The 12,053-nt window shown below is 36.8% G+C and overlaps 1 protein-coding gene across 4 annotated transcripts in view; it reads left to right on the top strand.

Annotated features, from left to right (window-relative positions):
• The first annotated feature begins 2,069 nt into the window (after window positions 1-2,069).
• The window catches only part of sh3kbp1 (SH3-domain kinase binding protein 1), a 43,364-nt gene continuing 33,380 nt past the window's right edge, over window positions 2,070-12,053 (top strand). The window contains exon 1 of one of the 4 annotated variants that reach the window (XM_077244916.1): window positions 2,070-2,430. In XM_077244916.1, coding sequence (XP_077101031.1) covers window positions 2,427-2,430 — 4 coding nt within the window. In that variant the 5' untranslated portion in view covers window positions 2,070-2,426. The remainder of the gene's footprint in view (window positions 2,431-12,053) is intronic. The other 3 variants (XM_077244914.1, XM_077244915.1, XM_077244913.1) reach the window with 3 other exon arrangements.

The following is a 12,053-nucleotide window of genomic DNA, read 5'->3' on the forward strand; positions in this document are numbered from 1 at the left end:
GGAGCGTTGAACATTAACAATGTTTCTCTCTTTCGTTTCTATTGTATTGTATGAGGTTCAAGAAAAAGATTTCCTTCTCTCACAATCCTTTCAACACCAAAGGCACCATTTAAACAAGTTTGGCTCATTTGGAAAGCTGGTGAGGCTGTTTAACGTCCTCTCTTTTTCTGAATACCTGGAGGCTAAACGGTTATATGCCTAATAATAGGCTAAAAGGCTATAGGCCTACATATCTGTATACATACTCATCACTTCCTCTGAATGTCTACCCCGAAACGTAAACATACTTAGGCTACTGAATCAAGACATGTTCAGGAAACTGAACTTAAAAATATATAGCCTTACTGCTTCTTATCCATTTTCTAATTGAAAAAAACCCACCAAATTCAGGAAATTAGACTTACAAATGAAAAAAAAAACCTTTCTTAGCCCTACCTAAGATTTTTTCAAAGCCTTAGGCTACAGAATAGGTCAAATGAGGCAGTGAGCAGAAGGTATCAGAAAGCCACAGATTCAAATGAGTCTGATTCAGAACTACAGTAGAATAATTCATCCTGTGTTCTTCAAACACTAACAACACTTTTCCCCCACACACTTTTATTTGCATTGGTTAAAAAAAATGCACCCATTTAGGACTAAAGCGTTTTGCTTCAATACTAAATTTGGACTGTAAAGTTCTTTCAGATAAACAAAATATATCCAGTAAAGTCTACTTTAGTTTGCAATGGAAACTAATTGTGACTTTTTATCTCACAATTGCAACTTTTTTTTAATCTCACAATTCAGACTTTATAACTTCTGAGAAAAGTCATACAGTTATAAACTTGCAAGTGCAATGAAAAAAGTCAGAATTGCGAGTTTATATCAGAATTCTGTGAGATTAAATGTTATTAACTTTATTTTTTTTACACTCCGTGGCAGAAACGGAATGTAAAATTAAAGTGAATGAAAGTGTTGAAGCCTAAAGCATTCTGCTGGCAGACTTTTTCCTTCCTCTTTCAATGCTTTCTCCTGCTCTCTCTTTCTCTCTCTCTCTCTCTCTGCCTTATTTGTGTTCTCTTGCTATCGTGTGTCTCTGTTCTCTCTTGGTTTCCACCATTATTGCACAGCAGCTGACTGCACTTTCTGCGGTCTAAAGCACATTCCTCTGTCTCTGTGTGTTTATGTGATCAGTAGTCATTCCAGCATCAATAGTGCTATTATAGTGATCCACTCAGTTAAGCCTCATTAATGCAGAACAGGAGAAAGTCCAAAAGCAAATTTACTGACTTAAGCCAAGCAGAATAAGAAGTATGGGGGAAAGTACTATTTGGTATTTGAATATTAATTAAGGATGCATGGCCAAAAAGATTAAAAAAAATCACAAGTGCACTTCAGGTTGTAAACTGTCCTACACTGGCCACAGGGTGGCAGTAGTGATTTTGGAATCAGCAGAACAGGGACTTTGCAAGCACATGCAGGATAACAAAAGGGTATTTGGATTTATTGTTTTAAAAATAGTCATTTAGGGCCTGTAGGCTTATATTTTACAAATAAATCCATGCTACAATATACGTAATTATTTATTTAACATGGTTAAGGTCTCATCGGTGTGTTTTTGAGATACAATAATTTTGAGGCAAGTATAATTTCATATCCAAGAGTCCATGTTTGCTATAATTCTTACAGGTTGAAACAACAGCCCTCTATTTGACATTAATTTACACCGTTTAAGAATAGCCTAAGTAGGTTGACAAATATGGGAATATTACATTAAAATGTGGCATAGGCCTACGCTTTCTGACGTTTAAACCAAACACCGCCCCTACTGTCTCCCTACAGTTTACATCAGTTTCAAACATTTAAAGTTCTTTAAAAGTAACCAAATATGTTACACTCCAGTGATTACGCTATATAATGATCTGTATTGAGTAAACAAAAACCTAAAACCAGCCCACAGGTCCTCGCAACACAAAACATGTTTTTTAGAAATAATTACCTGCGATTTGCAGGCCCCAGGTAGGCCTATTTATTTGTGTAAAAGCGGAAAATCCCGTTCAATGGCTTTGATCATTACAGCGCATCCTTTCAGTTCTCGCGAGAACTTTCGGTTCACCAGCGCCACTGGGTGAGTGCAGTGATGGCAAGCTGGAGTTCGTAAAAGCGACGGAGGCAAAACTGTAGTGAAGCGCCTTACGGCTGGGGCAACATTCACATCATCTCTTCCCCCTCTTGCATTGTTGCCCCTGCCTTTTTTGCTCTTTCTAATGAGGGGCAGGATAATTAGTAAGAAAAATGCTTAGAAGCCGCGTTGCGCTTTCATTTTAAGTGATTATTTGAGGTATTTCCGACCCAGTGTGCTGCATCTCCGAAAGTAGCGGATTTCTTTTTTTCTTCTCTACATTGAAAACATCCTAGACAAACACGCCGCGTAAACAAGTTCATAAATGGGTGAGTACAACATATTTGGGATAAGTCCGTTCATTTTTATGCTAGATCTTGACCTCAGTGTGCTATTGATGTGTCATATAAAACATTAATGTAACTGATATCATTGATAGTGATTGCATGATGCGTTCGTCGCACTATTATAACTATAGAAAGAAGATCTGATCATTTCAAGATGTGGACACGTTTGCATGGTTTCCCCCCCTCTTCTCTGTTGCTCAAAGATCATGAAGAGTTAAAAGCTGAATTTCATTTCCCTCTGAGGTTTCCTGCTCTCCTCCAGCTGTCCGTTATGTTTCTCTTTACAGATGTGGTTTTTGCTACATTGTTTCATAAGGATGTGCAGGAACGCTCTTTTCATTATGCATATTATTTTATTTTGACCTAACAATGCAACGTAAACTGCTTATCACATTTAATCTGTTTTCCTTTTTGGATTACCTTGAATAGTTCTGAATAGGCTACATATCGACCGATATTGTTTCTTTATGACTGATTATAAAGATGCATGTTGAAATTACTGTTAATTGGCTAATTATTAGTTACCACACAATTATAAATACAAAATAGTTTGCAAAAAAAGGGCTTATATTAATTCATAAATAGTAATATACTCAGATATCGGCAAGCTGCTTAATTGGTTTATATTCTTAGATTGTCATTATCGGGCATTAACTGTACCCGATTGGCTGATTAATATACCTGTTCTTTCTGCTATTAAGGCCCATTCACACAAAGAACTATAACGATAACTACTGTATTAGCAGAGAACCTTCTGTTCATTATAAACATGCTGCAGATTTGTCTACTGCTTTAAATGCTCAAGCTCTTTAGGAGGATGGATTCTGATTGGCTGTCAATGTTTTTTTATCTTTCATCAGCTGGAAAAATAAATATTTTTAAAGTAATTCCAATAATATAATTCCACTGTGTCCTTAAGTTGTGATACGGAGTCTGCTATTATTTTAAAATGATATCTTTATCGTTAAAGTTATCGTCCTTGGTGTGAAGGGCCTTCAGTGTTGTTAATGGACAATAATAAGTGTTCATTTAAATTCAGTGGAATGTTTCCAAAAAGGAAACGTTTCTTAGTGATCAAAATGGTTTTGAGATGATTCAACTAGGGTCTAAATGCTAAAGATAGAACTGAGTCATTTCCTACATTTTTGTATTGACAATCTGTTTCACTCAGATGTACATCACAATACAGAAGAAAAGATCACACTTCTTCCGTTTCATTGCGACTTTAGGTAGAAAAGTGTGATTATCGGCAAATAATATTGGTCAAACAGAACAAAACAGGCCACAAATGCTTCTAACATTAGATTGTATCGGGTAACATCACGTTATGTGCTTTAAATAAAGTTGACTTGTTTGTATGTTTGCTTTTAAAAAGACAGCCTCCCTTGATGCCCACAAGCTCATCACAGTCAATAACTGGGCAGCTGCAGCCAAAACGGTTTTTAGCATCTCAGTCCAAAAAAAAAAGTCATAGGTGTTGTTTTCTTTTCTTATACTACACTGATGATACAAAAGAATGACAGACATTTTTGAGGAATAACACACTGTTGTGATTGTGAGATTTCTGCAGAGTCATCACTGTAGAGTACTCTCATGTAAGACTGTCGTACTTAGCCTATCATTGGCATTGGATTACAATCGTTTATGGTTTATATTTAACAAACTTAAAGCAACTTCTTATTGAATGAAGCGCAAACAGATGTACAATCCTCTTATGATCCGTTCTGTTCTAAGCACTCCCGTGATGAGATCATCAAAAAGGGGGGGGGGTGTCTTTGACAAAACACCAGCGTGAGACAGTAACACACGTGTCTCTGATCTCTTGGCAAGATTCATCAAAGTGTTTAGATCAACAGGGATACATGTTGAAAATTTAAACGGCACAATCTGGTTTTTGAGCACATTGCACATCACATTTGGTTACATTCTTTAGTGACTAAAGCCATCCGTGTACAAACCCACCAGAGTGTTTGTTAGGTTTGTTCATTTCTGTCTAAACATAAACGGTAACGGATATTAACGACCCAGGGCCAGCTGTGTGTACTATTTCAAAACATAAATCAATGACACAAACAGGACTGATATGATTTAAAAATCAATCTGACAAATGATCCATGCTCTGCGCTAAATATAGAAAAAATATATAACATGTAAGATGTTTGTACCTTATCAATCCCTAAGTGGTGCATATTAGTACCTTAAGGGATGGTTCACTCAAAAATGAATATTCTGTTATTATTTACTCACCTTTATGTCATTCAGAACCTGTATGACTTTCTTTCTTCTGTGAAACATAAAAGAAGATATATTGAAGAATATTTCACTGGTTTGTCGGTTCAGTGGAAGTCAGTGAGGTCCAAAAAAATATTGACGTTCATTTTATAGGGATAAAAATACGCTGAGACATCCTTCAAAACATCTTCTTTTGTGTTTTGCAAAATTTATGCAGGATCTGAATGACTTGAGGGCAAATTGGTGAATAACAAAAAGGGAATAACATGCACCTCTTTCCCCTCCAGCATTTAAAAATTCAATAAAAGTTGCCTGCCACCGCCTGCGTTTTTGATCAGATTCACAAAAGTTTCATGGCCCCCAGAATATTTTGTTGTATGAATATCTCATGCAATACATCAAAAGAAAGAACAAACCCTCTGCTTTTAGACAAAAAAAACCTGTTGTATTCTAGCTTCATACGTTCTTTTTGGGTAAGTTTCATAAAAAAGCAACGTTTTGGGCAAAAACAAATCACGTTTTTGTCAAAGAGTACGTCTGGATCAGATTCAGAATGATGATCAAAACACAGATAGAGTAGATCTAGTCCATCAACATCCCCAAAGCTTGCACAGTCCTATAGTTTGTCCCGGGTCGACATTTCATTCAGTAGCAGCAGGCAGTTTTGATTGATATGCTGTTTGATGTTAATGATCACATTATTTTTCATATGTGTAAGATCGCTTGTTTCTGTATCTTCTTCGCATGTGCTTTGATCAGAAGATTTAGTACTCTTTCAGAAGATGTGTCATAGCGCTCCTAGTGTATAACAGTTAAAACACGGAGACCTGGAAAATTTCGTGTTTGGCGGGGAAGCGTTTTCTCCCAAATAATGGAAAATGCTGTGTTTGGAAAGTGTTGCGGGGAAAAGATACGAAAGGTTTACTTTTGTACATTTTGAATCAACTATTTCAGACGACATTCCCAAAGACACACATGTATGAAATATTTGGTGACTTATTCAGTGATTGTTAACTGGCCAAGCCTAAAAATGAATAATTTTCAGGATAGTGTGCCTGACCCACCCATGTTTTCTGATTCAGCAGTGATCATACTGACTGCAGCATTCATAAACCACAACCTACATCCTTAAAAATATAATATAGCCTAATATTCGCCAAAAAACCTCTCAGTGAGCAGTTCTTAAAATAACAATTTTTTGTCTGAAGAACATTTTAATAATCTGAAGTACCTTTTGTGTAAGGAAAAGCTTTCATTGATATTTCAGGTTCTTCGTGGAACCGTCAATGACAATAGAGAACCTTTTTAAGAGTGTAGGAATTTATTTTCCTCTGTTTTGAATTAAACATGCTATCAGTAAGTGAATTCATAGTGATCAAGGGCTCCCTGTGAATCCTCATATCGCATGCAAGTTAATGAAGCCCTGGCTTCCTTTGTTACTGTTTTCGCCGCAAGCTCCAGCTTTGCTTTTCCTCCCCAGTGATGTGGTGCACTTTGGATTCTGGGAAGTGTTGCACTGCACTCCGGTCTCTTTACTGTCATGGCTGCTGTGTCATGCTCATTCATTGGCCTTTGGCAGAGAACAGGGAAGTGGTAAGAGAAGCATGTTTCTGTGTACAGTATGACAAGTTCCCGTTATAGGGGAGTATTTACACATCTACCACAAGTTCCTCCCTGTTATAGTTGCTCTTTTATTGTCTGTGGAAACATTGTAGGGGAACCAGTCGTAGTTGTTTATATATCACACTTTCCTGCCTAAAGGAGACTGGTTTTTAAGATCTACACATCTCCAACTGCTTTTTTTTTTTTTTTTTTGGTTACTAAATATTTTAGCTAATTTGATTATTCGTTCACCTTCTAGTTTAACACATCTTACCATGTTTAAAACCTTTACTGCTGAAAAACAGAAGGATGAAAGAGTTATGTGTTTTGGAGCACGAGTAGTCATTGATTTCTTAAGTCTACAGGAGATTGCTCCAAGTGTTAAAGTGCAAGACAGACTTAAAATGTCATGTGGTACTAGAGAAGATCCACCATGGCCAGTATAAGAGTTTTGTACAATACTGTGCTATGGCTCCAGAATCCAGATTTATTCATCAGATACAGTCGAAAACATCTGCTGAAAGAGCTTTTGGCGATTAATAATTTAAGTTTTGTTACACTCGCTGAACATTTCACTTTTAAATCATGCATTTAAGCTATAATGAAACTTTGTCTCTGCAGTATGCTCTCATATATCCGCATTAGGACATACAAACAACCAAGTGCTTTGTAATCACAAGCAACTTCATGATTTATTAACATGTTTGACTTTGGAGCAGTGACTTTAAAGAAGAGTTGTAAGATTGTTGTTTGTTAGCTTTAAGGAAGTAGTCTTACACTTTACTCTCCAGCATTGAGCACAAGAGTGTTTGTCCTACATACTACATAATTTATGTTTTATGCTTCTGGGAAACGTGCGTCATTTTGTGTTTTGCACAAATCGTATGTTAGTTTTTTTCTGAATTTCCGCACATGACCCAAGTCTAACCCTCATAATAAGTGGCTTGGCTGATACAATTTGGGAAGCCGGGACACATGGTGAGCCTCATCTGGTAAGAGGACCTTCACCTTTTCTTCTGTAAGGTCCTGTAAACAAAATATATATATATATATACACACACAGAGTTTTTTTTTTGATGATTTATAGGGAATATACATTTACGCATCATTAAGAATATTGCAGTGATTTAAACAGTTTGACTGTTTAACAGCAATATTTTTCTCTGAATGTTTGGATTTAATCTCAGTAGCAAAAAGTGTGATACATGTAGGAAGTTTGATTCATTTTTGAGATTCAGTTATTTCAAACAAGTTCATTTTAGTGAATTGCTTCAAAACACTGATTCGTTTGTCATCACATCACTTCCTTTCTAAAATGTTAGGAATGCGGTACATTATCAGTTATAAAATGGAATTACAGATTTAACTGATTTAGTATATTAGTCAATGGATATTTAATAGAAAAAATAGATTAAATGAGCATGAACATTTCAATTACCATCAGCATCTGATGCTGTTTGGAAGAGAAGAGACTTCGGAAGAGACTGACTCAGAAGAGAAGAAATTGTTGAATAAGTTTGTTAATAAATTTTTTTGCCCACAAAGTATTCTCGTCGCTTCATAACATTAAGGGCCCTATCATACACCCGGCACAATGCAGTGCCAAGCACGACGCAAGTGTTTTTTGCTAGTTTCAGCCCTATGCAGGTATCATTTTCATGTCCTGCGCCACGTTGTTTAAATGGCAAATGCATTTGTGACTATTTGTGCACCCAGGGGCATGCTGGTCTGAAAACGGGGTTTGTTCGGGGCAGCATTGTTGCCGCGTTGCTATTTTGAGGCAACTGAAATAGACTGCACCATTAAACAACAAAAACCTGGTCTAAAGTCAATATTTTCAACGCATTAGTAATCTGGGTCTATAGGCGGGTCCACAACATGCTTACACTCTGCTTATTGCACACACAGGGAAGCGCAGCAGCACACAAATACAAATATGCCAAATGAAAATAAAAGGACTAGAATGTAAAAGATTGTTATTGTGTACATAAATATATGGTGGAATCTGGCTTGTCCCATAGAAGTGCTTGCGAGCTTCTGTTTGCAGTAGCTCTGGAGACACGTTCAGTCTTTACATTTGCAAATTGTGCCATGTAAGTAGCGAATCCGTCAGGGCGTGAACGCAACTGGCTTTTAAAGGGAATAGGAATTACACTCTGATTGATTTTTCAACCATTTTTTCCCGTCGTTAAACTAGCAAAAGTGGATTCAGACACACCCTAAGAGCACTTGCACTCTGCGCTCTAGACCATTCACTCAGATCGTTAAAATAGGGCCCTAAGGTTGAGCCACTGTAGTCAAATGGACTATTTTAACGATGTCTTTACTACCATTCTTGGCCTTGAAAGTGGTTATGATGTTGGTGTCTATAGGGGGTCAGAAAGCTCTCAGATTTCATCAAAAATATCTTATTTTGTGTTCCGAAGGTCTTAAGGGTTTGGAATGACATGAGGGTGAGTAATTAATGGCAGAACATTTATTTTTGGGTGAACTAACCCTTTAAGCACAGGGTTTCCCTGATAGAAGGCTGTGCTCTGGTCAGGTGTGGTTGAGAGTCAACGACACCCAACCCACCCACGTCAAATCAGCTGATTAATGTATATTCATGTCAGTGTAACTTCTTCTGTTGCCCTAGCAACAAATCTGACTAAAGCTTGTACGAAAGGACATTGATGTCTCTCCTAAGTGCTAACCAGACCACAGCAGAGTGCATTTAGTGAAATGGGTCAGGACTATGCCTGTGATCACAGCACTGCTCTGAATGTTGTATGTTTGTGTTAGGGTCCACCACATTTCGTAGTGGTTATTTTTTTATCTGCAGTTATATTAGGCCTACAGTCCCTTCAATATACATTTGGAGGCGTGTAATAAGTCAGGGTGGCATGAAATGGTTTGGCTGTGAAGGATTTCAGCTGTTCATTTCATTGACTCATTGGAGTCATTTTGAGCCATTCGCATCTAATGCTGCTCAACCAGTCAGGCTTAAGCATGAGCTCTTTGCTGTATAAAAATACTTTTGCCAGTGTAATTTAATTTAATTCATGTCCGTTCCACTTAATGCAATCTAATACCGTAAATTTGATTAACCTTTAGGGAGTACATGAAGGAAAGGCAGTCGGCCTGAGTCAGTATGCGAGATTTACCAATTAAAATGTAAGTCACAAGCTCCCCTTAGACGGGAAACAATGAGGGATTTTATTTCAGTTCAATCACATCGTTAGCCAAAAAGGTTGTTCGTACAACACTGGAACATTATTGATCTTGTTCTGAATCAATGCAACCTAACAATAATGTGTGTATGTCTTAACTTCCAAGATTTATGCAAATGTTGTGCAGTGGATTAAGGCTGTTATGCTTGTATGACAGGGAATGGATCAGGCATACATGAATTCAGTGAGTATAGTATTGCACATCGACTGTGCTGATGTTTAATGCATAAGCTCAGAGAGTTGTGCTGCCTTGAAAAGTGAAAAGCGCATCACATGATTTTACTGAGGTCCTCTTAAGCAGACAAACACTTGACTCACATCAGTACAAATCAGCTGAGTCCAGACACACAGGCTAAAGGAGCTACTTAAGAAGAGGAGTTATGCCTATTTATAGCTGCTCATGGAGATGACTAGCATGCAATGACGCTGGTAAAAAAAACAATAGCTCCAATCTTCAATGCACACACATGGTGCAGAGGTCATTTTTGTTCATTCTGAGTGGTGTTTACCTGTGTATAGGTTGTAGGTGGTTGCCAGGGTGTTGCTATGCAGTTGCTATGGTGTTCAGAGTTGTTTTTAGTGCTTGCTATGCATCCAGTTTCTGATGTGGTTGCGGAGTTGTTTTAGGTTGTTGATTTCTAGGACATTACTATGTGGTTGCTTTGTTGTTGCTGGCTCAATTGTCTATTAATTAGATATTACGTGGGTCTATGTGATATTTTTTTAAACAGCACATTCATGATTGGAAATCAAATTTTCCAATTGCCTAAAATATACGGCCTGGAATTGGCAACTACCTCTTGATATAATGCACATTGTAATATATATATATGTCACAAATGTTCGCGATACTTCCAGTGTAAGAAATTAACTTTTAAGTGGCAAAAAATTTTCCCTTCATGGGGACTTTTTTGTAAAGTATTTTATTTGAAAATATTTTATATATTATATTTTAAAGAATATATGTTTAAAAAAATTTGTTATACTTCATCAAATACTTCATCAATTCACTAACACGTTCTCAATAAATAGATTGACAAAAATCAAAGGACATTTTTTAAATAAAGTTTTCTTTATGGGGATATTTTTATTTTAAAATATTTTATTACAAATATATATTATATAAATTATTTCAAATATAGTTTAAATATATTTCCTTTTATTTAAAAAAAATTATGTTATCCTTCATGTCAAATACTTTAATATAATCAATTAATTAACACGATTTCTTGTAATTATTTTGAGAATGCATTTCCTTTTACATATCATGATTTCATACCCTGGATGTGTCACTAATAACTGGATCCTGATTTAGTCTCTCTTGTGGCCAATAAAAAGAAAGACAAGAATCAACAGGAAACAGCTTTGTTGTTTATGTCCGTAATTCTAGTGTGTTGTTGTGTGTGAGTGTGTTTGTGTAGGTCAGTTGTAGAAAGGTTGTGCTGAAAAGTCAGACAGAGGCTGACATTTGTGGGTGTGACAGACATTCAAGACAAATGCAAGTATTCTTGGTGTGGGGGAGTTTTTTTGGAAGATGTATTACTCTAAACATGACAGCTGTGCTTGGTCACATCTTTATTTCTAATCCAAATTTCAAACAGCTGGAGAGAGAGAGAGATGGGCCAACTCGATGGTCATCATTCAGGATGTCATCAAAGTCTAGCATAACAGTTCCTTTAGAGAATGAAAGCTCCAATATGGTGTTCAAGGCCTGTGGAAAGGTCAAGTATGAATTGTTGTGATTTAAGGTCATGTTATGATCCACCTATGTATATAACTATGCCATCAGATCTCCATAGGAAGTGCCGCTGAATTTGTATATGAACTCTGGCTATCTAAATGATGATTGACAGTCCATGCAACTATAGTAGCACTCAAAAAGTTTGTAAGTTTGTAATCTACATGAATTGAGCGGTTTAGTCCAAATTTTCTGAAAAGACTCGATTGCTTTATAGTTTGAACAGATTTAAAGGCCTTTATTCACATATAAATATTCATCAAATCACACATCAGTTGTGGTAAACGGAAGCTCAAGCGTGTTCGCTTGATGTGCGAGAACCAATCAGGTTCATTCTTGTTACGCAGCACGGGTGAGCTACTGTTTATGTTCGCTAATCAATGTTGTTTATATGTGAATATAAGACTAAATACAATTTGTTCATCATATAAAGCTATCAAGGCTCTTTAGACTAATTTGGACTAAACCGCTCGATTCATTCTACGATCTTTGTATGAATTATATGAAGCATCAAAGTAGTAGTTGCGTGGCTGTCAATGGAGGGACAGAACTGGATCAGATATTATTAAAGAAATCTTCATTTGTATTCTGAAGATGAACAAAAGTCTGAAGGGTTTGGAACGACACGAGAGTGAGTAAATACCACCCACCCAGATTATCTCTTCAATCTCTTCAAGGGTATTGATATACCATTAGATATTCAAAAATGCATAACAGCATGGTCTATAGGATCCCTCAGATGACCCTGCAGAACATTCTGGAACATGCTGAGCTGTGCAGGGAGAAAAGCATGAGGTTGTATAAAAGAAATCGGTCAGCCCACC

The sequence above is a fragment of the Siphateles boraxobius genome, unplaced genomic scaffold, assembly GCF_051911475.1.
Source record: "Siphateles boraxobius isolate OS27281-9 unplaced genomic scaffold, OSU_SipBor_1 26, whole genome shotgun sequence".
NCBI lineage: Eukaryota > Metazoa > Chordata > Actinopteri > Cypriniformes > Leuciscidae > Siphateles > Siphateles boraxobius.